Raw genomic sequence first — 26740 nt, forward strand, 5'->3', positions numbered from 1 at the left:
ATTTGCATATTATTAATAACAACATCCCTCTGGAGGGGATCAAAGAGATTCAAGGCTGGTGGTAGGAAGATCAGTTAGCAGGAAATCAGGAGACTAGAGATGAAAGGGACCTGAACCAAGGTACTAGCTAGTAGTGGATACTTAGAATGGATGGATGGATGGGTTTGGTGCTTGCCTGTGGGAACAAGGGTCGGGGGCAGGAGGAGGCAAGGTGACTCCCAGATTACTTTGTATCTGCTCTTTCTTACCTCATAACTTTCTATGCGATAAAGTCATGGTGGGTGCAAGTGCTTTTGTGGCCCATCAAGGCTTCCTTGGTGGCCCAGATAGTAAAGAATCTGCCTGCAGTGTGGGAGACCTGGGTTCGATCCCTGGGTCAGGAAGATCCCCTGGAGAAGGGAATGGCAACCCACTCCAGTATTCTTGCCTGGAAAATTCCACGAACACAGGAGCCTGGTGGGCTATAATCTGTGGGGTCACAAAGAGACACATCTGAGTGACTAACATACACACACGCATACAATGAGAGTTTTGTTTCTTAAACAGTTTGTTCCCTAATAACCCCTTACACCCTAAGTTGCTAATGTCCTTGGGGCCTTTTTATTCAAAAGATCTTGCAGGCAAATGATTGTCTCTTTTTTACATGCCCATATCTCTTTGTTTGGGTACACTTAATTCTAATTCAAGAGGATCCAGTTCTTTTAAGTAGCTAACCAGAAGTATGGTGATTCAACTTCTTTAATTGGAAGATGATAAACCTTGTAATGTATAAACCATATAAATACCCAAAACACATTTGTTTCCTTTAATGTAATAATGATGGTGGCAAGAATGACTATAATTAAAAATTTTAAAAAATTATATATTTTTGGCTGTGCTGGGTCTTCATTGCTGCATGTGGAATTTCTCTAGGTGCTGGGAGTGGGGGCTACCCTCCAGCTGTGGCACATGGGTGCGTCTCACTCCGGTGGAGCACAGGCTCTCGGCATGCAGGTTTCAGTGGTTGTGGTGTGTGGGCTCAGTAGTTGCAGCTCCTAGGCTGCAGAGCTCAGGCTTATTAGTTGTGGCCCATGGCCTCAGTTGTCTTGTGGCCCAGGGGATCTTCCCAGACTAGGGATTGAACAGATGTCCCTTGCATCACAAGGCATATTTTTAACCACTAGATCACCAGGAGAAGCCCTGTAATTAAAATTTGAGGGCCTGTTGTTTATGGTTTGAGACTCCCCATCACCTGTATGCAGGTCAAGAGGCACCAGTTAAAATTGAACATGGAACAGACTGGTTCCAAATTGGGAACCAGCCAGAGTACATCAAGGCTGTTATATTGTCACCCTGCTTATTTAACTTCTATGCAGAGTACATCGTGTGAAATGCTGCGCTGGATGAAGCACAAGCTGGAATCTAGATTGCCAGGAGAAATATCAATCACCTCAGATATGCAGATGACACCACCCTTATAGCAGGAAGTGAAAAGGAACTAAAGGGACTCTTTATGAAGATGAAAGACAAGAGTGAAAAAGCTGGCTTAAAACTCAACATGCAGAAAACTAAAATCATGACATCCAGTCCCATCACTTCATGGCAAATAGATGGGGAAACAGTGGAAGCAGCGACAGACTTTATTTTCTTGGGTTCCCAAATCACTGCAGATGGTGACTGCAGCCATGAAATTAAAACACACTTACTCCTTGGAAGAAAAGCTATGACACACCTAGACAGTGTATTAAAAAGCAGAGACATTACTTTGCTGACAAAGGTCCATATAGTCAAAGCTATGGTTTTTCCAGCAGTCATGTATGGATGTGAGAGTTAAACCATAAGGAAAGCTGCTGCTGCTGCTACTGCTGCTAAGTCACTTCAGTCGTGTCTGACTCTGTGTGAACCCATAGATGGCAGCCCACCAGGCTCCCCCGTCCCTGGGATTCTCCAGGCAAGAACACTGGAGTGGGTTGCCATTTCCTTCTCCAATGCATGAAAGTGAAAAGTGAAAGGGGAAGTTGCTCAGTTGTGTCCGACTCTTTGCGACCCCATGGACCGCAGCCTACCAGGCTCCTCCGTCCATGGGATTTTCCAGGCAAGAGTACTGGAGTGAGGTGAGTGTCAAAGAATTTATGCTCTTGAACTGTGGTGTTGAAGACTCTTGAGAATCCCTTGGACTACAAAGCGATCAAATCAGTCAATCTTAAAGGAAATCAGTCCTGAATATTTATTAGAAGGTTGTTGCTGCTGCTGCTGCTGCTGCTGCTAAGTTGCATCAGTCGTGTCCAACTCTGTGCAACCCCATAAATGGCAGCCCACCAGGCTCCCCCATCCCTGGTATTCTCTGAAGGACTGATGCTGAAATTGAAGCTCCAATACTTTGGCCACCTGATGCGAAGAGCCAACTATTAGAAAAGACACTGATGCTGGGAAAGATTGAAGGAAGAAGGAGAAGGGGATGACAGAGGATGTGATGGTTGGATGGTGTCTCTGATTCAATGGACCTGAGTCTGAGCAAGCTCCAGGAGATGGTGATGGGAAGCCTGTCGTGTTGTAGTCCATGGGGTTGCAAAGAGTTGGACATGACTGGGCAACTGAACAACAACAACAATCACCTGCAAGATAAAACTCGGCGTCTTAAAAGGGCTCACAGCCTTTCAAGCTGCGGTTCCTACCTCCTGCACAATTCCTTGCTCCTTGCAACACTCCCTGTACAGTGTTGTTGGCGAGTTTATAGTTCAGGATTTTGTTTTGTTTTGCTTTTGGTTACACCTAGTGGCTTGTGGGATTTTAGTTCCCCGGCTAGGGATTGAACCCAGGCCCTTGGCAGCAAGAGCACTGAATCCTACCCTCCGGGTCTCCAGGTAATTCCCTTCAGTTCAGAATTTAAGGTCAAAGTCAGCAATATGTATTGAGACAGACGCTACGGGAAATCACAGCGCCCAAGACAAACTGTATACATTCTTTTATAGAGCTTCCTTTTTAGTAGATGGAAGAAAAAATCAAGGTAAGAGTACCATGAAGACAAATAAACTAAAATAAAAGGACTGGGGATGCCACTTTATATAGGGTGATCTGGAAAACTCTCTGAAAGAGAAGTGTTTAAGCAGAGACCTGTAGGAAGTGAGGAAGTACGCCATGTGGCTATCTGGGGGGACAGTGGGATAGTAAATGTCAAGGCCCTGAGGCAAGTATATGTTGAATAGAAGAATGAATGGTTTGTCTACAGCAAAGAGATGGGGAAAGAGAGGTGTGAGATATAAACCAGAGATGAGTACAGAGGTCAGCTCCTATAGAGCCTTTAGGCCAGCGGTCCCCAGCCTTTTTGGCACCAGGGACTGGTTTCTTGGATCACATTTTTTTCCATGAACCAGTGGTGGGGGGATGGTTTCAGGATGGGTCAAGCACATAACGCTTACTGTGCACTTTATTTCTGTTATTGTTATAGTGTGATAATGTGATAATGTGAATGATGAGGAATGGCTAGAAATACAGATGAATCTTCACTTGCTTGCCTGCTACTCATCTCTTGCTGTGTGTCCTGTGTGTCCAGGACCCAGACTGCTCTGTGGCCCTATTTTAGGCCATAGTGAGAACTTTGCTTTTTACTCTAGGCAGGATGGGAATCCATTGGAAGATTTTAAGCAGAAGAGTAACACGACCCGCCTTATTTCTTAAAAGAACACTTTTATTGCTTTTTTTTTTACCAAACTACAGGGATGTAAGAGTAGAGGCAAAAGAATCAGTTAAGAGGCTGTTGCCATAATTTAGGTGAGAAATGGTGATGACTTAGATTCACGGTTGGTTTTACCACGGGTAGTGAGGAAAGGTGGGTTACATCTAAATGTGTGTATATAAAAAAATACATAAATATATTTATATATATTTATAAACTATAAATATATATATTGTGGCATATGATGTGTATAATATATAAAAATACATGATTTTAAATTTCAAATATATATAAAGGTAGAAAGGGGAGACAACGTAAGTAGAGTAGAAACCCATGACCTTGTCACTTAACTTCAGCAATTATCTGCTCATAAACAGTCGCATTTCTTTTGTATCTACCTGCCCCTCTGGATTATTATGAAGTAAATCTCAACCATAATAATCAGTTCATCCAAGGTGTCTCTAAGATAGAAGGGCTGCTTTTAAAAACGTGATCCCAATACCTCATTTTATCTAAAATATTAATAATTCCTTAATATTATCAAATATCGAGTCTGTTTAAAATTTTCCAGTTTTTAAAGTGAGGGTCTTATTTTTTTTTTCCTTTCTACAGTTTGCTTGAAGAAAGATCCATTTTAATATATATTTATACATTGAAGTTGGCTGACATGTCTCTTAATTCTCTTTATTTTTCAGTTTTCTCTCCATCTGTTTTTTTGTCCCCTTGCATATCTATGTTGACATAAATCAGGTAATTTGCACTGTATGTTTTCCCTGAAGTCTGGATTTTGCTGACTGCAGCGCCGTGGTGGCACTTAATCCATTCCCATGTTCCCTGTGTTCCCTGATACTTAGATGTAGAAGCTTGATCAGATTTGGATTCAGATTAGATTTTGTCTTATATTTCCATTAGGGGTACATAATGCATGGTTGCTTCTGTTTTTATGATCACTACCTTGTTACATTATGCTATCAGGACTTGCAAAGGGTAAATTTCATTCTTTTCATTCTTTCTTTGTTAGCTTGAAATCCTTCCATGAAGAGATAAATCCCTGTCTTGAAGTATAGTTCATATAGCTAAGTCAGGAAAAAAGCTGATTCTTCTCTTCTGTGAGTTTTCAAAAATAAAAGATTGGTTCCCTATCCTTCTCCAAAGGTGACTAATGAACTTTTTCTCTCTTTTCTTTATTATCTTATTATTATAAACTCATGTTTGTAAACATATATTTGTGTTTTAATCCATTGCAGTTATTATATTATTCTTACTGATGTTCAAATGGACCCATCTTTGGCCAGTGGAAGCCTCTTCAGTTGGCATCTGAGTCCTTTGCACACATCTCAATATTCATTTTCTCTTCCCTTGGTTTCTGGTATCACAAACTGGGCTCATCCTGTATATTTTCTGCCTCAGTCTTAGAATCAGCCACTTTTCAAAGGGCCCTAATTGTTTTCAGCAGGCAGTATCGTGTCAAGTCCATAATCTTGGTGGGATAGGTTCTCTTTGCTACCGGGTTGGTCTCTGTCTAGCTCTTTTCAGTAGCCAGAGCTAGAAACAATTGAAAAACAGAATATAACATGGATTCATAATGCTAATTTAAATGCAGATTCAGGGACATGGGTTTCTTTTTTAAACTTCATTTGATTAATTTTTAAATATCAGTACCTCTTATGTCTGTTTTTCCTTTTCTCCCATGCCCCAAACCCTGCTTCTCAATTATACAAATATAATTTCTTATTTGCTTTATGCCATAATAAATAATCGCAGAACAATAATGCCAGCACTACCACCAAAACCAGTTTAAGGATGTAAAGTTGTTGGGTTTTTAAAGTTTTTGGCAAGCAAGGGGAGGGTTTGGATAGATTTCATGTTAAGACAATTACTTTGTGTTTTAAGGTCACTTTAATATGTGGTTATCTCATCAGTGTGGTACTTAGTTGGGTTAATTTGCTTCATTTTGCTTTCACTTTTTACGGGTTACTTTTATGTTTCCAATTACATAGAATATTTACATAGTTTCAAATTCAAATCTATAAAACAAGTTGTATTAAAAAAAATTCAACTTCTATCCCTGCCCCTATATCCCATTTCCTGCCTCATAGGTGGCTTTGGGTTTATCTTTTCACTTTGTATATATAAGTGTGAGTATGTGTATATAATAAAATATATCCCCACTGCCAAGTTTCCTCCATTTTCTCTTAGATAAGTGGAAGCTCAGCACACGGTTTGGATTCTAGAAGAATTTGAAGGCACACAGAGAGTGTTTTCTGAAAGGCTGAATGTGAGATGTGAGAACAGGGTCAAGGTCAGTACCCTCATCAGCTATCCCAGTGAAATCATCTATCCCAGTGTGCCTGGCTAGCCTCACTCATCCTTGCAGATTCTGGTCAGCTCTCCTTGCCCTCAGGCGCTTTCCACTGTTTACAGTGAGATCCAGTGCATAGCACCACCTTTCCCTCATGGTGTATAATTTTTTGTGTATGTTTGCCTGAGCAGCTTGAGGTCAGGGATCGTGGTTTCTTCTGTTTTCCTATCACCTGCCACAGAGCCTTTTACACAGTAGGAGCTTAGTACATATATGAGTAAATGAGTAGGCCAGGGTCATACTAGATTCTTTTATAGGAATTTACCTCTTATCTTCAGAATAACCCCATAAGGTAGATACTCTTATCCCACTTTACAGATGAAGATACTGAGGTTCAGAAAGGTTTAAGCGGCTTATCCAAAGAAATAGCCAATAAATGGCTGAGCTAGAGTTTGGACCCAGGTCTGTCTGATGTCAAAGGAACACAGTCCCAACTGTGGTCTGTGTAATTTCATTCAACAGATGGCTGTGGGAGACCGTCCACATTTGGCTTTTATTAACTCTGTGACCTCAGCAAGTAAGATAGGTTCTACCTGTTTCCACACAAATAAAATATAGGATAGCGGTAATATCTCATAGAGTTGTAAAGCATTTAGAACGATGCCTGGTACAGAATAGGTTCTCCGATATTAGCCTATTTTAGTTACTGTCTGTTATTTTTAGGAGTGAAATACTAGAATCCTCTTACTACCACTGTGTCCACAGCTCTGTGCTCTGCACTGCATATTCAATCTCATCTAACCCACCCAACTTGCCTTCCAGGAGCTTGCAGTTGTCAAGGTAAGATACAAATGTTTAAAGGTTACAAAGAAGGGCACCCTGGCAGAGATCAGTCCCTTTGAGATTAATGCTAAGGCAGAGAAAAAAAGGACAGAAGGAGCTTGCAGCTGGCCAGCCTATTACATAACAGCCCACTCCAGGTCTTCCTGAGCAGAAATAGAAAACGGAAGGCATGGTGGAGGTAGGGATGTTTTTTGTTTGACCAGTGCTGCGAAGTAGTAAATGGCAACTCACTCCAGTATTCTTGCCTGGAAAATTCCACAGACAGAGGAGCCTGATGGGCTACAGTCCATGGGATTGCAAAGAGTCAGACATGACTGAGCACCACCCCCCGCACACCCCCTCCCACACACACACGCTTTAGTGGCAGTTAAGACTTCAGCTCCATGTCCAGTTTTGTGGGGCTCCTCCCAGTGCCTTGTCTTATAGCAGTTTGCATAAATGACAGTTTAACACTCATGTTTTAGAGTTTGTGAATCATGGAGTCTTCTGTGTCTTGGAACCTTAGGGAGCAGCATTTTACAGAGGAAGTGGCTTTGCCTGGGGAGGGAAAGCCGTGTGCTTCAGGACACACTGGTGTTTGAAACTGAACTCCTTTGGTTACTCTCATGAGTCAGATAATTCAGATTCCAGACTGCCTGGACTCACGTGCAGAAGTGGGCTCAAATGTGTAGGTGTGTGGGGGAGGAGAGCCACTGGTTGTACTCATGTGGTGCCCCCACTGTCCTCAGTGAGTCCAGGCACCTGCTCTCATGGGAGGTGCAGTGACAGCAGCTGCTAGGGGAAGAGTTGGGCATCTTGGTCCTAGGCAGTTCTTATGTCTGGTTTATATTGGGCACGGTCATCTTGGGGCTTTTTCAGAGGTACATCCACCCATGCCCGGTTGGCGATTACACTGAGACCCCTGCTCTTCTCTCTAGTGGGAAATGAAGAATGTGATGGTGAGAGGCCATGAAGTTTAGAACCAGGCAGATCCGCTTCATGTTTCATCCTGCTGTTTGTTACATATGGGACCTCTGCTGCCATTGCTGGGACACTTGGACACATGACTAGTGAACGGGAGGATCAAAATCTGAGCAGCTGCTGACCCTAAAGAATGCCTGTGCCTGTAGGGTGGGTGAGATTGGGCAGCATGAAGAGCCCAATTTAGGAAAGAGTGTCTTTTTAAAATTGAAATATATTTAACATATAACGTTATATAACTAAAGTATACAACATTTTAATTAGATATGTTTCTATGCTGTCATTTATAGCATTTGTTAACACCTTTATCACATCACATAATTATTATTTTTTGTTGTTGTTAAAATAATGAAGATATAGTCTCTTGGCAGGTTTGACAATTATGTTGTTTGTGTTCACTCTTTTGTGCATTAGATCAATTCAATTCAGTTCAGTTGCTCAGTCATGTCGGACTCTTTGCGACCCCTTGAACCAGAGCACGCCAGGCCAGGCCTCCCTGTCCATCACCAACTCCCAGAGTCCACCCAAACCCATGTCCATCGAGTCAGTGATGCCATCCAGCCATCTCGTCCTTTGTTATCCCCTTCTCCTGCCCTCAATCTTTCCCAGCATCAGGGTCTTTTCAAATGAGTCAGCTCTTCTCATCAGGTGGCCAAAGTATTGGAGTTTCAGCTTCAGCATCAGTCCCTCCAATGAACACCCAGGACTGATCTGCTTGGAGGATGGACTGGTTGGATATCCTTGCAGTCCCAGGGACTCTCAAGAGTCTTCTCCAACACCACAGTTCAAAAGCGTCAATTCTTCAGTGCTCAGCCTTCTTTATAGTCTGACTCTCACATCCATACATGACCATTGGAAAAACCATAGCCTTGACTAGACGGACCTTTATTGGCAAAGTAATGTCTCTGCTTTTGAATATGCTATCTCAGCTGGTCATAACTTTCCTTCTAAGGAGTAAGCATCTTTTGATTTCATGGCTGCAATCACCATCTCCAGTGATTTTGGAGTCCAAAAAATAAAATCAGCCACTGTGTCCACTGTTTGCCCATCTATTTCCCATGAAGTGGTGGGACCAGATGCCGTGATCTTAGTTTTCTGAATGTTGAGCTTGAAGCCAACTTTTTCACTCTCCTCTTTCATTTTCATCAAGAGGCTCTTTAGTTCTTCTTCACTTTGTGCCTTAAGGGTGATGTCATCTGTGTATCTGAGGTTATTGATATTTCTCCCAGCAATCTTGATTCCAGCTTGTGTTTCTTCCAGCCCAGCGTTTCTCATGATGTACTCTGCATGGAAGTTAAATAAGCAGGGTGACAATATACAGCCTTGACATACTCCTTTTCCTATTTGGAACCAGTCTGTTGTTCCATGTCCAGTTCTAACTGTTGCTTCCTGATCTGCATACAGGTTTCTCAAGAGGCAGGTCAGGTGGTCTGGTATTCCCATCTCTGTCAGAATTTTCCACAGTTTATTGTGATCCACACAGTCAAAGGCTTTGGCATAGTCAATAAAGCAGAAATAGATGTTTTTCTGGAACTCTCTTGCTTTTTCCATGATCCAGCGGATGTTGGCAATTTTATTTCTGGTTCCTCTGCCTTTTCTAAAACCAGCTTGAACATCTGGAAGTTCACGGTTCATGTATTGCTGAAGCCTGGCTTGGAGAATTTTGAGCATTACTTTACTAGCATGTGCGATGAGTGCAATTGTGCAGTAGTTTGAGCATTCTTAGATTGCCTTTCTTTGGGATTGGAATGAAAACTGACCTTTTCCAGTCCTGTGGCCACTGCTGAGTTTTCCAAATTTGCTGGCATATTAAGTGTAGCACTTTCACAGCGTCATCTTTCAGGATTTAAAAAAGCTCAACTGGAATTCCATCATCTCCACTAGCTTTGTTCGTATTAGATCACTAGGACTTACTTTTGGCTCTTGGCAAGTTTGTACCCTTAAACCTCAGTCCTATCTCTCCACCTTCCAGACCCTGGTAACCACCATTTCACTCAATTTTTTTACAAGTCTGACTTTTTTAGAGTGTGTATATAGAGAGCCTCTGAAGGCACTGCTCCCACCCCGGTGTGTGATCACTCACTCTGCACGAAGGACTGTGAGCTGAGCTGGGCCTCAGCTTTCCTCTCCTGCCTGCTAAAGACTCAGCATGTAGTTTTCATTCATTTGTGCCTTCCCAGCACGTGATGTTTAGAGGTTTCCCCTCCTTAACATCTGGTCTTAAGAATATCCTTAGATCATCTACAGAGCTGACATCACAGGACCTGGCTTCTCCGCTCCTGCAATGCTTGCTGGTTTGAATGTTTCCCTCTATGTTTTAAGCTTTTAACTAATATATAAAACGTCATGAGAAGAACATGGGCTTTGGAAGGAGACACATCTAGGGAAGAACCCTGGCTGTGTGACTGCATCTATGTCTTGGGTCCTCACTTTGCCCATCTGAAAAAGGGGGATGATAGAGCTAACTTGGCAACGTCATTGTGAGGATTAAATGAGATAATGGATATAAAGCCTGGAGTCCCAGTTCCCAGCCATCAGAAGGTGAGTGATAAATAATAACCCCTGCCATTATCACCATGTAGCACTTCAAAGCAATTTGCAGTTGGTAGAAGAGCGAAGCGGCACTCTTGGTTTCTTGGCAGATTTGATTCCGTTAGATTCAGCGTCCTATTTTGGACTGTTTACCTCGGTAGGCCTCCTGCTGGGTATTTCCTACAGACACAAATGAAGCACCGTCTCTGTTATCACTAAGCTTTTCTTGCACATTAATTTGTCTGTTTGCAGCTTCCAACAAAAGCATTCCCACCTCCCTCCCAGTAACTCTAAATCACTCTGTTCTGTGGAAGGTTAGTTTGACCCTCAGGCCTTTTGGAATTTGAGGACCATTTACTTTCTTCATCTTGTCTTCCACCTTCTGTAACACACTGTCTACATCCTCACAATTCCCTGAGGAAACAGCATGGTTTCTGGTTCCAGAATGTTCTATAGGCAAGCCTTAGACACATTACCCAGCATCTCAAGAGTTCCCTCCTTCCTTCTCTGTAGAGGAGAGTGTGATACCCATCTCAGTGTTGGGTGGGGATTCAAGCCTGTAATCTTTGTCCCGAGAGCAGGTAGCATCACACAGACTAGACTGCAGGAAGTAGAAGAGACATGCTGGAATCTGCTGTGTCAGATGCCAAGGAGAGGTAGAAGCTGCCTCGAGTGCAGGGAGGCTCTGAATGTTCAGTGATTCATCTGGTCATTTGTGGTTCCACTTCTGCAACCTGAGAAGAAAAGCCACACAGCTCTTTCCTGTTCCCTTCTGCACCTCCAAGCTCCTTATTAGAGTTGTTTAGTTGTTAATTCGTGTCCAGCTGTTTTAGGACACCATGGACTGTAGCCTGCCTGGCTCGTCTATCCATGGAATTTCCCAGGCAAGAATACTGGAGTGGGTTGCCATTTCCTTCTCCAGGGTCTCTTCCTGACCCAGGGATCAAACCTGTGTCTCCTGCATTGGCAGGTGGATTCTTTACCACTGAGCCACCTGGGAAGCCCCCCTTATAATAGCAGATGATGATAAATATGGGGTGATGATAATGACTACTTCTTATTGAGCACTGTGTGTATACATTAACAGTGATCACAAAACAGAGACTCAAAGAGGTTACATAGCACTCTTAAGCATGTAGAAGACAGGGAGGTGGCTGAAATGGCGGTGATGGTTGCTTCAAAGCATGACAGAATTGGGAGCTCATATGCAGAGAAGTAATCAACTTCTCCTCAGCAACACCCGATGTTTGACTTTGTTATCATTGGTGCATTTCAGTTATCTTCATGTGCATGAAGAAACAGGTCTCAGAAAATTTGATCCAGCTGGCTGTACTATGCCAGAATTCAATTAAGTCCATGATTTCCAATTAATGGGCCCTCATGCTAAGATTGAGGTCATATCATTAATCTTACTTTTATTTTAGAATTTCCACCGTCGTGATTTACAATGCAGCCCCGCCAGTCTTGTCAGGATTATTGGTGCATAATTAAGCCTGAAAGACGGCCAGAGCAACTAGTTAACGTGCGAGCCAGGGAGGGACCCCTTTCCTTTGCTTGGTAAGCCTGCCTCAGGCAGCATGGGGCCACATGTGAGGATTTTATCTGAGGACAGTTCTCCTGCATGTCTGATCTCTGCAGTTCAAATCCTCATACAATAAGAAAAAACTCCAGACAAAGGATTTTAGAGCCCCCATTGGTGACCCACTGTGAACAGTGTTCTAGTTAATTCAATACCACCATATGCACCTCCACCTTAAGTTACCATTTGCTAAGTTGTAAATGTAACAGTGTGTTTTTTATAGATGAAGGATTTAATCTTTGTAGTCATTCTATGAGGAAGGTGTCATAGGCTTTCTCTTTGCATGAGATCATACAGATAGGCAAAGGTCACTGAATGGATAGAAGAATGTGGCAGTTCCTAGATACAGACCATTTCTAAGTCCTGTTTCCTTCCCTTTCTCATGGTGGTCCTGCTCAGGAGGATCTCTTCCAGTTTCCCACAGGGGATAAGAAGAGAGGCATGCATAGGAAAATACTGGTTATGATTGCCTTCCCAGTGACAGATGTTTATCTGTCATTATGTTGTTTAAACTCCATTACATTCATGGGAGGAAGATATTCTCTGTCCCCATTTTACAGTTGAGGAAACCGAGGCTTAGATTAATTAGCCTGCCTGTTGTTACACAGGTGATAAAGAAGCAAGGTCAGTGTCACGAAGACAGGTCTGCGTATTTGCAAAGCCTTGGTCCTTTCAGTTACATTATGCTGGTACCAAATGCTTCTCTTTTCCGGATTTTCTGGGAGTGCTTATTGTTGAGTGGAGACTTTCTGGACAAGTAAGATGTAGACGGGCATTTTTTGAGATGGGGAGGGGTCTGAAGAAATGCTGGAAAACAAACTATACTCATCAGGTAAAGGTGTCCTTGAGCTCCAGCTCACATCTGCTGCATGCCGAGGCCAGATCTAGCTATCTCCCATCATTACCTTTGATTGAATTTGCTCAGCATTTGGTTTTCCCAAAGGAGAGGGTAGTGGTGAGGCCTTTCTGAGAATGTCTCCCAGAAAAGTCCATGCCAGGTTTGTCCTGGGACCAGTGAAATGAGGAGTCATTGGTTCTCTTTGCACTTAAGTAGCAGATTTTCCTCCGATAGCTTGCTGTGGGGTTTTGTTTTGCTGTCTTTTTGTCCCAGGATTCACTTTCAGAGCATTTCCACATTCCCTGTTGAGTTAGCATTTAGATGTATCCTCACTGAGTTCACTGAGCCTCACTGAGCATTTTTATGCTTGGCACGGCTTACTCCAGAGGCTGCCCATCAGAGACGCCTGCTAATACATTTATCTGATGATTAGATGCTGAAGGTACTGCCTTGAAATTTCCTTCAGGTGCCCTCAGATGGAATTCTGGCTTTTGAAATGTGTCCTAAAGTATGTGTGCTAGCCCTGGGGAATTCCACTGGTCTGAGGCAGCATTAATCTGCTCTGCAGATTTTTTTTTCTAAGAAGTCATTAGAAATCTGCTTCTTAGAAATCTGCCGATAACTATTTTTTGGTCATTTGTTATGTCAGTGTGAGGACCAAATCCCACAGGCAGTTATACAGAGAACAGGCAAAAGTTCTTGCTCTTTCCCTTGAACTTCAGTCCTTCTGGGTTCTGAGGCCCGCTCACCTTCCCAAGCTCACCTCCCTCCTTTCTGTAACACACCCTCCGCTGCTCTGTGCGGCCCTATGAACTGTAGCCCGCCAGGCTCCTCTGTCCATGGAATTCTCCAGACAAGAATGTTGGAGTGGGTGGCCCTATGAACTGTAGCCCGCCAGGCTCCTCTGTCCATGGAATTCTCCAGACAAGAATGTTGGAGTGGGTGTCGATACCCTCCTCCAGGGGATCTTCCCAATGCAGGGATTGAACCTGCGTCTCCAGCATTGTAGGCGGATTCTTTACCACTGAGCTACCAGGGAAGCCCCACCCCCTCCCAGTTCCCTGAGGAAACAGCATGATATTCTGGTGCAGTGTGCACTATAGTTGGTCCCTTCGACAAATGACTTACCATCTCAACATCCCCCTCCTCCCTCTCCATTTGGTGGAGACTCTTAAAACTGTGAAATTTCTTGAAAGTCTCTTGAACAGCAAGGAAATCAAACCAGTCAGTCCTAAAGAAGTCTACCCTGCGGATATTCATTAGAAGGACTGATGCTGAAGCTGAAGCTCCAGTACTTTGGCCATTAAGAGCTGACTCATTGGAAAAGACCTTGATGCTGGGAAAGATTGAGGGCAGGAGGAGAAGGGGACGACAGAGGATGAGATGGTTGGATGGCATCACAGACTCAGTGGACATGAGTTTGAGCAAACTCTGGGAGATAGTGAAGGACAGGGAAGCCTGGCGTGCTGCAGTCCCTGGGCGGCAAAGAGTCAGACCCAACTTAGCGACTGAACAGCAGCAACAGCAACTAAAAAACCATCTCTCAGTGTTCTTAGTATGGAATATGGTCCCCAGTACAGTTGTAACTGGTACTCAGGTATGGTTCTTTCCCTTCTTGTGTATACCCTTCACTTGGTGTTCTCTTGGTCTGAGCTTTCTCTCCTCCCTCAGCCTGAAATGTCCATTTCTACCAAGCTGCAATTCAAATACTACTTCTTCCATAAACCATCTTCTTTCCTGCTTCCAGCAACCTGCATCCCTCTCCTGAAGCTGGAAGTAAGCTCTTCTGAACTCCTGTTTACTCTATATCACCAGGATGGAAGATGAAAGGAGAAGAAAGAGAAAATCTGGGATAAAACCAGAGAGGGGCCTGTGTAGTGTAATATGATTAAGTTACTTCTCTATATCTGAGGTCCTCTAAAACCAAAGAAAATGGAGTTAAAACAGAGAATAAACTAAACAAGAAAACAAACAAGGGTGACCACTGTTTACATTTTTGGAGAAATGTACAGCTTTGCATTTTTTAATTCTGTGTTTTTGTGGGCATGCATGCATATATAGTATGTGTTCTATGTACAGTTACACAGAAAAAGGGTCATCCTATGAAATAGTTTGGATTTGCCATTTTTTTCCAATTTACACTGAAAAGTAGTCTTCAAAGTCATGGCTATTTTTTTCTCCAACATCCCTCATAGAACCGCACCATTTATATTATATAATATATATATGTAATAGTGGGCAAGTCTGAGTAAAAGAAAAAGCAGTTAACAATGGTGCATCCGCCACTTCACACCAGTCAGAATGGCTGCGATCCAAAAATCTGCAAGCAATAAATGCTGGAGAGGGTGTGGAGAAAAGGGAACCCTCCTACACTGTTGGTGGGAATGCAAACTAGTACCGCCACTATGGAGAACAGTGTGGAGATTCCTTAAAAAATTGCAAATAGAACTACCTTATGACCCAGCAATCCCACTTCTGGGCATACACACCGAGGAAACCAGAATTGAAAGAGACACATGTACCCCAATGTTCATCGCAGCACTGTTTATAATAGCCAGGACATGGAAACAACCTAGATGTCCATCAGCAGATGAATGGATAAGAAAGCTGTGGTACATATACACAATGGAGTATTACTCAGCCGTTAAAAAGAATTCATTTGAATCAGTTCTGATGAGATGGATGAAACTGGAGCCGATTATACAGAGTGAAGTAAGCCAGAAAGAAAAACACCAATACAGTATACTAACACATATATATGGAATTTAGGAAGATGGCAATGACGACCCTGTATGCAAGACAGCAAAAAAGACACAGATGTGTATAACGGACTTTTTGGACTCAGAGGGAGAGGGAGAGGGTGGGATGATTTGGGAGAATGGGAATTCTAACATGTATACTATCATGTAAGAATTGAATCGCCAGTCCATGTCTGACGTAGGGTGCAGCATGCTTGGGGCTGGTGCATGGGGATGACCCAGAGAGATGTTGTGGGGAGGGAGGTGGGAGGGGGGGTCATGTTTGGGAACGCATGTAAGAATTAAAGATTTTAAAATTAAAAAAAAAAAAAAACAAAAAAAAACAAACAATGGTGCATCCGTTGATTAATGCCTTCCTGGAGCTCTGAGATACATACATGGCTATGCATGGCCTTTTCTTTGAATTGTCCCAAGCAGTTGATCTAGGCTCCTAGTTCTTAGCACAGCACAGAGGTTTAGCAGCGAACGCCCATGACAACGGGGACAACTGTGCGGGACCAAGGATGGTAATTTGTGGTGATTCGTGTGTTGTCTCATCTTCTCTCCAATCAGTCTGGACTCTGTTGGCAGGTATTGAAAGAGAGAGACCCAGGCTTTGGAGTTCGTACTGTGTGTGTGTGTATGGTTATGTGTGTGTCCATACGTGTATATGTGAATACTTACTGAATGTTTACATTTTAAATATGTGTGGTTTATTGTATGCCAGTTTTATATGCATCAATAGAGCTGTTCTTTTTAAAGTTAATAATATTAATGCTTTGTGAAGAATAATTTTGTCTTTGTGGTTGTATCCGTATGAAGCATAGGAATATGTTACTGATATCCTGTTGAGTTCTGAAATGTTATGAATCTACACTGCTTCCTCTCATTGTTCAAGCGAAACTTCCATCCCTGTGGTTGAATGTACTGACATGACTGATGAGATGAAGAAAGCATGGGTCTTGGCATCACATAGGCATTATGTATTTCCTGTGAAACCTTGCATGAATGAATCTGCCTCCTTGAGACCCACTTGCCTCATCTGAAAAATAAGAGCAACAATACCTGTCAGTTTATTGTGTGGGGTCCTGCATGTTCCTCACATGATGCTTTGCATGTAGTGAGGCTCCTTTGGTGTATGTGCAGCATCTGTGTTGTGTGTAGTATGTATGCATCTGCTCCGAGTTTATAAACAGCAAATAAGATCTGTCCACGATAGTGCTGCCCTTTTGGAGAGCAGTGGTGGGAGCATTCTCTCAGAAGTCTGCTTACAGTGATAGTTCTAGAATTTCCATCTATGAGAAGCTAAGAGAGGACAGTCTTATTGGAAGGAGGCGGGTTGAGAGAGTCCTCTTAGAACTTCATCTGCATAACAGACATAATCTTAGATACACCTAAGATTCTTGGTGTATCTGGGAAAATGGCTTAGCTGAGAAAGAATCATCTGCAGTGCTGGAGATGCAGGAGATGTGGGTTTGATCCCTGGGTCGGGAAGATCTCCTGGAGGAGGAAATGACAAGCCTGGAGAATGCCATGGACAGAGGAGCCTGGTGGGCTGCAGTCCATAGGGTCACAAAGAGTTGGACACAACTGAATGACTCAACACAGGAGTTGTTTGGGAGGACAGTTGGGTTCTTAGTCACCCTTTGAGGCCTCTATTGCCTCCCCTTTCCACATTAAATGGAACCCATGTGATAAAAAGATTTTGCTTGATTTTTTTCTTGGCAGTATTCTTTCAGCAGGCCAGCAGTCTTTTGCTTTCTCTGTACTCCATCATGGACAGTATTGTTTTCTCTGTTCCAGGCAACAAGACTAGTCATTAGAAGGGAAATGTCATAGTCCATTTAATGCAATTTAAGCCTGGACCTTTTGTTAAAGAGGAAAACAACATGATGGTCCCTCACTTCCTGGAGTTGAGAGGCCTTGTGGTAGGCAGAACATTTTCTGTTTCTTCAGAATTCCACTGAGGGTTCTGATCTCATTAGATTTGATCATTATTGTTTCATAAAGGGGAACCTCTTTATTTGGCCCAAGTTTTGAAGAGTAAAGATCTAGACAGATCTGTTCCCCTGGTATACCATGAGTGCTTAGAATATTTGTTGAAGCAGAGTAAGCCATATACATGCATTGTTTTTATGAGGATTAAATGTAGCCTGACTCTGACAATCAATCCCTGAATGAACAAAATGTTACATCCATTTTACTCGGTTTTCCTAGCATTACCAGCCTGTCTGTGATCACTGTGCTTTGCCTTTTTCTACAGCAGAGTCAATTTCAGTCTCACTGTGGTCTTCACTTTGACTCTATTTCTCATTCATTCCACTCTTATCATCCTTTTTTAAATATCTTGGATCCTTTCAGGAAAGAGGAGCTAGAGATGGTTACTTAATTAGCTTCTCTTATCTGTCTGAATATAAAAACTGTAGGCAGGAAATACAACCAGCTCTTTTTAAGTTTCATGAAATCTTCATCTTTCAGGCAAGCATGCTAAGTGGGTGCTGGATGATACAGTGCTCCAATCAGAAATTCAGAGAAATACGAGGAGACAGTGAAAGCATCTGGTTATATTTGAGGCATACAATAATAATGCCAAGGCAAAGTTTTTCCCAAGGTTGATCTGTTTGGTCCTCCTTGCCACCTCTGCCATCTTCTCTCTGATTCTTGCTTTCTGCAGCAGCCCAGTTTCATGTCTATTTATTGAGTGTTTACTGTGTGCCAGGTGTCGTGCTAGGATTTTAGGAAAGTATGAGGAAGTATGGAACATTTTCCCTGTTACTGAAGACCCAAAGTGCTGGAGTTAAGGTGCATGGGTCAGACTCATTCATGAATAATTTTGTGTTGTTCAAACTACTCCACATCCTAGGATGGAGGTGCAAAGTGAGGGGCAAGAGTGGGCACAGAGTCCTTGTGCAAGACTTCAGAATGGGAAGGGGGTAAGGGCAGAGGCTTTGGGGACTTCTGTAGTAGCCTAGTGGCTAAGACTCTGGGCTCCCAATGCAGAGGGCCCAGATTCAAGCCCTGGTCAGGAAACTAGATCCTGAATAATTCAACTAGAAGTGTGGTGTTGGAGAACACTCTTGAGAGTCCCTTGGACTGCAAGGAGATTCAACCAGTCCATTCTGAAGGAGATCAACCCTGGGATTTCTTTGGAAGGAATAATGCTAAAGCTGAAACTCCAGTACTTTGGCCACCTCATGCAAAGAGTTGACTCATTGGAAAAGACTCTGATGCTGGGAGGGATTGGGGGCAGGAGGAAAAGGGGACGACAGAGGATGAGATGGCTGGATGGCATCACTGACTCAATGGACGCGAGTCTGAGTGAACTCCGGGGGTTGGTGATGGACAGGGAGGCCTGGTGTCCTGCGATTCATGGGGTCGCAAAGAGTCGGACACGACTGAGTGACTGAACTGAACTGAACAGCAACTATATGTATATATATATATATATATTTAAAAATTTTGTTTAAACCTATATGCTGCCACAAAGACCAGTGCAGCCAAATAAATAAATAAGCAGAGGCTTTGAATCCGCTAAACCTAGACTCACTTTCGTTCTGCCACCACGGTTACTAAACTTTACCAAAGCCTCGGTTTCCTCAGTGGGACTCCCAAGGGCCACCAGGCTTACTGTGAAGGCCTGATTTAGCAGTGTGTGGAAACTGCCTAGCAGGGTGCCTAGTCTAGGGCATGCGCTTCACAGATGACCTTTTTACAATGATGATAGTCTCCAAGAACTTTACAACTGAAAGAGACTCAACAAATCATCCATTTCCGTCTTCTTTGACACCTTGAGTCTATGATTCTGTTTTGGCCTCATAGCTCCGTGAGGAGCTGGGGTTGCCTCTCCTATCAAACTCCTGAAAGTGGGTGCAGAAATATTGTATATACTGATTTGATGGTATCAGAAGTGATAATAAAATTTTTAATAACTATCATGATGAGATAAGTTAATATATAAATATATATATTATATATTCTCTAAAATATAAAGTATGAAATATATAGAAATATAAAATATAAATATATAGTATAAAGTATATTCTCTAAACAAGTAAATATGCACATATAACTGTTTACTATGTGATAGTGTTTATAGCACACATTATTTATCATTCAAATGTCCATCTTTTGTGTTGATTTGGGACATTCTCTGGAGTATCTTTTTCACTAGCTAAATGATCCCCATTTACAAGTGTTGGCTTGATGTAGGGAATGGTGTCGGGTCCTTTCTGCAACATCCCTGATAAATTGACTGTCAAAGAGGCACATTCTTTCAGTACAAGAAGGCCTGAGTGTACTGTTGACATGTCAGGACAGTGCTGCACTTTGAGGGTCCTTCCTGGTTCAGATGCTCAAAGCCAGCTTCGCTGACTTCACCTGCTTTGTGACCTGTGCCTGTCAATGCCGAGTTCCTTTAGAACTGCTGGTGGATGCCGCACACACCGAGGCCTTTGCCCCTTAGTCTGTTGAGCAGCTGCCAGACTGGTCCATGTCTAGGGCCACTGCTGTGCAATGTCACCAAGTGACTTATAGTTTCGCAGCTCATGTTATGTGCCAAATAGTACAGAAGTATTTCAGTATTTCAAAAGCCAGTATCTTAGATTCTGTGTGAACCTGAATATAGTCATACAAACAGCATATAATTGTTCCCCATATTTCATACCAGATTACCTCAGGGTGGGAAGAGGAAACCCCAGGACTATAAAGACGTTCACCTCTGTTAAACGCTGATGATTCTGGACTATCAAATGTGAAGAATTAACATGTGCTGTAGCGGAAGCTTTAGAAAGAGATCCTGTCCTTGTCGCACATGTCCGTGCTGTCTGTCTTCATCAAACCTGAAACTGAACAGCATGGCCTTTTTTTTTTTAATTGCTGAGGCTGCTTAACTCTGCTGGAGACAGCATTTTCATGGCTTTAGTCTTTTCATTCCCCAGAGCCACCTTGTAGCTATCATTTAATATGTGTGCACAACACTCCAGGCACTGTGCTGAGAGTTTGTAGAACTTCTTCTTATCTAATCCTCCCTGAGATCCTGTGTGAGATTCTATTAAAGCTTCTAGTTTGCAGATAAGGATATCAAGATCCTGATAAATTGTTTAATTTCGGTAGGCCATATATCCAGCTAGTAGCAGAAGTTGACTCCTATCCCTGTTTTGACTTAAGCACCATATTTTGAGTGTGGTGGGTTTGACTCTTAAACCTTTGTTTGGCATAGGGTGTGTCAGTTTTTTCACTTACTTTTTTTTCTGTGAAATTTGTTATCTCTCCTTTTTGCCTTTTCATACTATTCATGTGGCTCTCAAAGCAAGAATACTGAAGTGGTTTGCCATTCCCTTCTCCACTGGACCATGTTTTGTCAGAACTCTTCACCATCTTGGGTGGCCCTACACGGCATGGCTCATAGTTTCACTGAGTTAGACAAGGCTGTGGTCCATGTGGTCATATTGGTTAGTTTTCTGTGATTGTGGTTTTCATTCTGTCTAAGAGCTTCCCTGGTGGCTCAGACAGTAAAGCGTCTGCCTGCAATGCGGGAGACCCGGGTTCGATCCCTGGGTCAGGAAGATCCTCTGGAGAAGGAAATGGCAACCCACTCCAGTATTCTTGCCTGGAAGATCTCATGGATGGAGCCTGGTAGGCTACCGTCCATGGGGGTCGCAAAGAGTCGGACACGACTAAGCAACTTCATTCTGTCTGCCCTCTGATGGAGAAGGATAAGAGGCTTATGGAAGCTTCCTGATGGGAGAGACTGACTGTGGGTGAAACTGGGTCTTGTTCTGATGGGCGGGGCCATGCTCAGTAAATCTTTAATCCAATTTTCTGTTGATGGGTGGGGCTGTGTTCCCTCCCTGTTGTTTGACCTGAGGCCAAATTATGGTGGCTGTAATGAAGATAATGGTGACCTCCTTCAAAAGGTCCTGTGCACACACTGCTTCTTTCAATGCCCCCAACCTTGCAGCAGGCCACCACCGACCCACGCCTCTGCTGGAGACTCCTGGACACTCATGGGCAAGTCTGGATCAGTCTCTTGTGGGCTCACTGCTCCTTTCTCCTGCATCCTGGCACACACAAGGATTTGTTTGTATCCTCCACAGTCTGTTTCCCCAGTCCTGTGTAAGTTCTGGTGGCTCTATGGTGTGCTTAATGGTGACCTCCTCCAAGATGGCTTATGCCATGCCCCGGTCTACTGCACCCAGAGCCCCTGCCCCTGCAGCAGTCCACTCCTGACCCATACCTCCGCAGGAGACACTCAAACACAGTTCTGTCTCAGTCTCTGTGGGGTCTCTGGGTCCTGGTGTGCAAAAGGTTTGTCTAAGCCCTCTGGTTACTGCAGCCATGAAATTAAAAGATGCTTGCTCCTTGGAAAAAAAGTTATAAATAACCTAGACAGCATATTAGAAAGCAGAGACATTACTTTTCCAACAATGGTCTGTCTAGTCAAAGCTTTGGGTTTTCCAGGAGTCATGTATGGATATGAGAGTTGGACTATAAAGAAAGCTGAGCACTGAAGAATTGATGCCTTTGAACTGTGGTGCTGGAGGAGACTCTTGAAAGTCCCTTGGACTGCAAGGAGATCCAACCAGTCCATTCTAAAGGAAATCAGTCCTGATTATTTATTGGAAGAACTGATGGTGAAGCTGAAACTCCAGTACTTTGGCCGCCTGATGCAAAGAATGACTCATTTGAAAAGACCCTGATGCTGGCAAAGATTGAAGGTGGGAGAAGAAGGGGACGACAGAGGATGAGATGGCTAAATGGCATCACTGACTCAATGGACATGAGTTTGAGTAAACTCCGGGAGTTGGTGATGGACGGGGAAGCCTGGCGTGCTGCAGTCCATGGGGTTGCAAAGAGTCAGACACAACTGAGCAACTAAGCAGAGCACAGTATAAAGAATTTGAGCTTCCCAGGTGGCACAGTGGTAAAGAATCTGTCTGCCAATGCAGACAAGAGACTTGGGTTCAATCCCTGGGTCAGGAAGATCCCCTAGAGTAAGAAATAGCAACCCACTCCAGTCTTCGTGCCTGGCAAATCCCATGGACAGAAGAGCCTGGCCAACCACAGTCTGTGGGGTCACGAAGAGACAGACATGACTGAGCACACACTGCATAAAGAGTTTAGATTGGTGCCAGCGATTCAGAAAGTTTGAATTTTTATTTTATGTTTATTATTTATGTTTGTGTTTATTAAATCATCTGAATTCTTTCTCTAAACTCAAATATTTTTCTTTTGCAAAAATTAGATTGTACTTTGCGTTTTTGTATCCTCTTTATCTCTCACTTAGCCTTTTGTCGTGAGCATCTGTACTCTTCTACGAAGTGATGTTAATAGCTAATTTAATAACTAGGAGCTAGTTACATTCTTAGAAACACTCAATCAGTCTCTTACTGTGGGACAATACATCCTTCATTGTCTCCTGCCATTGCAAGCAATGCCTCAGTGAACATCTTTTTTTTGGCTGCACCAGGTCTTCATTGCAGCCTGCAGCTTGCAGGCTGCTCTAGTTGCAGCACTCAGGCTGTCTTGCAGCAGGTGGGCTTAGTTGCCCCATGGCTTGTGGGATCTTAGTTCCCTCACCAGGGATCAGACCAACGTCCCCTGCGTGGGAAGGCAGATTTTTAACATTGAAGTCTCAGTGAACATCTTTATGCATAAATATTTGCATACCTTCTTTTTCTTTATGGAGGAACATCCTTTCTTAGGGGTTACCAAGTGAAGTTATATGCAGCCTAGAGTGTCATAAGCATATATATATATTGCATTAGCAGTGAAAGCATATATGGGGAATGCCTACTGTGCATTATGGACTTTCCAAGATAAGGCCTCTGTCAACATCTGCCTTCTTATTTCACAGTGTTTCTCAGGGTGTTTTGTCCACAGCTAACACGTCAATTAGATGTTTATGAAAAATACCCACACTTACTTATATTTTATTTTTAGCTACATTAAGGCAGTTAAGACCAGCCTTAACATTTTTCTGGTCTTCTTAGTAGTCATGTATGGATGTGAGAGTTGGACTGTAAAGAAAGCAGAGTGCAGAAGAATTGGTGCTTTTGAACTGTGGTGTTGGAGAAGACTCTTGAGAGTCCCTTGGACTGCAAGGAGATCCAGCTAGTCCATCCTAAAGGAGATCAGTCCTGGGTGTTCATTGGAAGGACTGATGTTGAAGCTGAAACTCCAAGACTTTGGCCACCTGATGCCAAGAGTTGACTCATTGGAAAAGACCCTGATGCTGGGAAAGATTGAAGGCAGGAGGAGAAGGGGATGACAGGATGAGATGGTTGGATGGCATCACCGACTCAATGGACATGAGTTTGGGCTCTAGGAGTTGGTGATGGACAAGGAGCCCTGGTGTGCTGTGGTTCATGGGATTGCAGAGTCAGACATGACTGAGCGACTGAACTGAACTGAAAAATACATTTATTTTTAAAATTCTAAATAATTATCAGATCATCTCAAATCTTTTTTGGACTGATAAGCAAACAGCTGACTAATAGACCCATGGGAAGAGACTGTCTCCCAGGAGAGATAAATTTGATGTCACTCTGTGAGTAAGAACAGGTCAAGTCATAGCCATGGTGAGTTCTCATGACTTGGGAGAGATAGGATGGTGTTTCTAGTTTCCTAAACATTAGGAATCCCAAGAAAAACTTGTTTATCACATCCTTAGAAATGACACAAGGGGCAAAGTGCAGTTCTCTTGTGCTTATCTTGGGTGGGATTAGATTTTAAAATGAAAAGACATCACAAAACAGAATTCTACCTGGAGCCTTAGGGGCACAGACCTGGACTCTTTCTCCTGGGGTGGCATTCTCATGCTGTCTCGACTCTGACCTCCCTGCTCCCACCCTCTTAGACCTTCAAATCTCCAAAGACTCTTTCTAAGCCCAGGGTGTATGTTCTTCGCATGAAGCATTTAGAAAAGTGTTAGAGGTGGCAAGATCTGAATTCCTAAGAATGCAGAATCTTTCAACCATTTAGTTCAAGGATTAAAAAACTTTTTCTATAAAGGACCAGATAGTAAGTACCTTAGATTTTATGAGCCATAAGGTCTCAATCACAACTCTTCATCTTGGCCATCGTAGCATGAAAGAAGCCATAGGCAGTGTGTAAATGAATGAGTATAGCTGTATTCTACTAAGACTATACTTATAAACATTGAAATTTGACCTTCATGTAGTTTTAAACTGTGTTTAACATTATTCTTCTTTTGACTTTTTTCCCAATCATTTAAAAGTGGTAACATTCTTATTTCACGGACTATAAAAACAGACAGCAGGCAGGGTTTGCCCCGTGGGCTGTGGTTTGTCAACCCCTATTAGTCACTGTCTTCCTCCTGCATGTCACAGTTTCTCTCTTTGTTATGCCACTTTTTGAAGACTTTCTGCTTTTCCTCTTAACAAGCTGAGTCTCCAAAATTCTTTTTAGATTCTGTGCTTCTGACACTCATATAGCTCATTAGGGAAAGCCAAAATACCCTCCTCAAAGCCCTGTAACGTCAGATAGTGTCTTTCTTTTCTTTTTTGTGTCCTGGTTAGTTTGACATATAACTTGGGTATGTAGAGGTTACAGACGTTGTAGCTCTGCCAGATGGTTCTGGTTTCTGCAGGGTTCCAAGGCTCTAATGAACAGAGCATGGAGCCTGAGTGATGATAAGAGCCTGATTTTTAGGTAATCAAGGATATTTATATCTTTTAATAGGTTGGTGTCTTGGAGTTCTATTCCAGCATGAAATTGAGAGAGAGAGGTCTGAATAATCAATTTGGTGTCATCTCTTAGAATAATCATATATGAGAAGGATGTTCAGGCTAGAATGGTAACTTGGGGTGGAAATGAGCATTTATAAGCATATGTTGCTCTATCCTTGCTGTATTTAAAATGAAAATACGATACAGACTTTTATGTGTGAATGTGTTTAAAGGGAAATAATATGCCCTTTTTCTTACAGAAGCTGAACACAAGAGACCGTTCTTAGATCTGTGGCCCTAGCCCTCGCCTAGGAGGAGCTGCTCATCGAGCTGGCTCCTGGCAATTATGTAGGGCTGTGAAGCAGTGGGGGCGACAGAGGCTCAGCTGCCAGAGTAATGAGATTGGTTTGGTTGGTCTGACAGATGCAGTGATTTGTGAGAGGGCTTGTTGGGAGGACAGCTGCTGCTGAGAGCAGCCAGATGAGAGGCAGACATGCGGGGGGTGGAGAGGAGCGGAGAATTGGAGAGGGACGGCTGTGTGTGAGGCAGGTGAGGATCCTCCTGAATACAGCTGCTGAAACTGTGGACTGGAATGGAGCTGTGGAGGAGTGTGAAATGGTGGAGGTGGCATAGACTTTGGAATGGTACAGACTTGCGCTTGAATCCCTGGCTCTATTGCTCATTAGCTGAGATCTTAGGTGAGTTGCTACCCCTGTTTGAGCCTCTGTTTCTTCGCCTTTAAAATGGGGATAATAAACCCCCTCCTCATCTCCCACAACATGAAACTGTACTAACATAAAAGTTCAAGTGGAGTTTCTGGTGCTTGAGAGAACTCGGTAAGCGGTAGACGTTACAAGTGTTCATTCATGTGTCTGTGCACTGATTGTTCTTTGCAATTTCTAATAGAGCCGTGTTTTCAAATAGATGGCTAATGGTGACTTGGCCATCAAAAGCTCTTGTGATCAAGGGATAAGCACATTACAGTCAGCATGTATTTATAGGTATGTATTTGAACTCCTACAGCTCGAAGGAGTTTAGTAGATATAGTGAAGTATGGTTTAAAGAACAACTACCTGGCCAGTAAACACAACAAAAGATACCTCCTCTTCTGATAATTAGGGAAAGCACAAATAAGACCAAAAGGAGATGTGTCTCATTCACCAGGCTGGTAAAAATGTTAAAGTCTGACCATACTAAGTGTTAAGGAGAATGCAGTTTGAAAACATGAAAAATAATATTAATGTATTACCTATGGATACCTACATATGTAAGAAAAGTTTAAAGAAATTATTTGGAATGATAAATATTAAATTCAAGATAGTATTAGGAGAAGAAAGAAGGATACTTTTGTCCAGGTTGCATAGGGCTCAAATCCCAAATTATGCCCAAGACTTATTAGCCGATGAGCCATATACGCTTAGACAAGTGGCTTAACCTCTGTGCCTTGGTTTTTTTGATGTATGAAATGGAAAAATAATATAATAATAATAATATCTACCTCATAAGTATGCTGTTGGGATGAGTGAGCATAGGTAAGATGTTTAAAATAATACCTAGCAAATAGTGCTGTATATGTTAACAATTCAGGGTTTTATTACATGAAT

At 42.8% G+C, this 26740-nt stretch overlaps 1 protein-coding gene across 5 annotated transcripts in view; it reads left to right on the plus strand.

Annotated features, from left to right (window-relative positions):
• Nucleotides 1-26740, plus strand: part of DNAJC6 (DnaJ heat shock protein family (Hsp40) member C6) — a 186565-nt gene that overhangs the window by 99434 nt on the left and 60391 nt on the right. The window contains exon 1 of one of the 5 annotated variants that reach the window (XM_060410654.1): nucleotides 25569-25834. The exons of the other annotated variants lie outside the window; for them this stretch is intronic. Coding sequence (XP_060266637.1) covers nucleotides 25729-25834 — 106 coding nt within the window. The 5' untranslated portion in view covers nucleotides 25569-25728. Of the gene's footprint in view, nucleotides 1-25568; nucleotides 25835-26740 lie in introns of those variants that run through there. 5 annotated transcript variants of the gene reach the window in all.

The sequence above is a fragment of the Ovis aries genome, chromosome 1 (assembly GCF_016772045.2).
Source record: "Ovis aries strain OAR_USU_Benz2616 breed Rambouillet chromosome 1, ARS-UI_Ramb_v3.0, whole genome shotgun sequence".
NCBI lineage: Eukaryota > Metazoa > Chordata > Mammalia > Artiodactyla > Bovidae > Ovis > Ovis aries.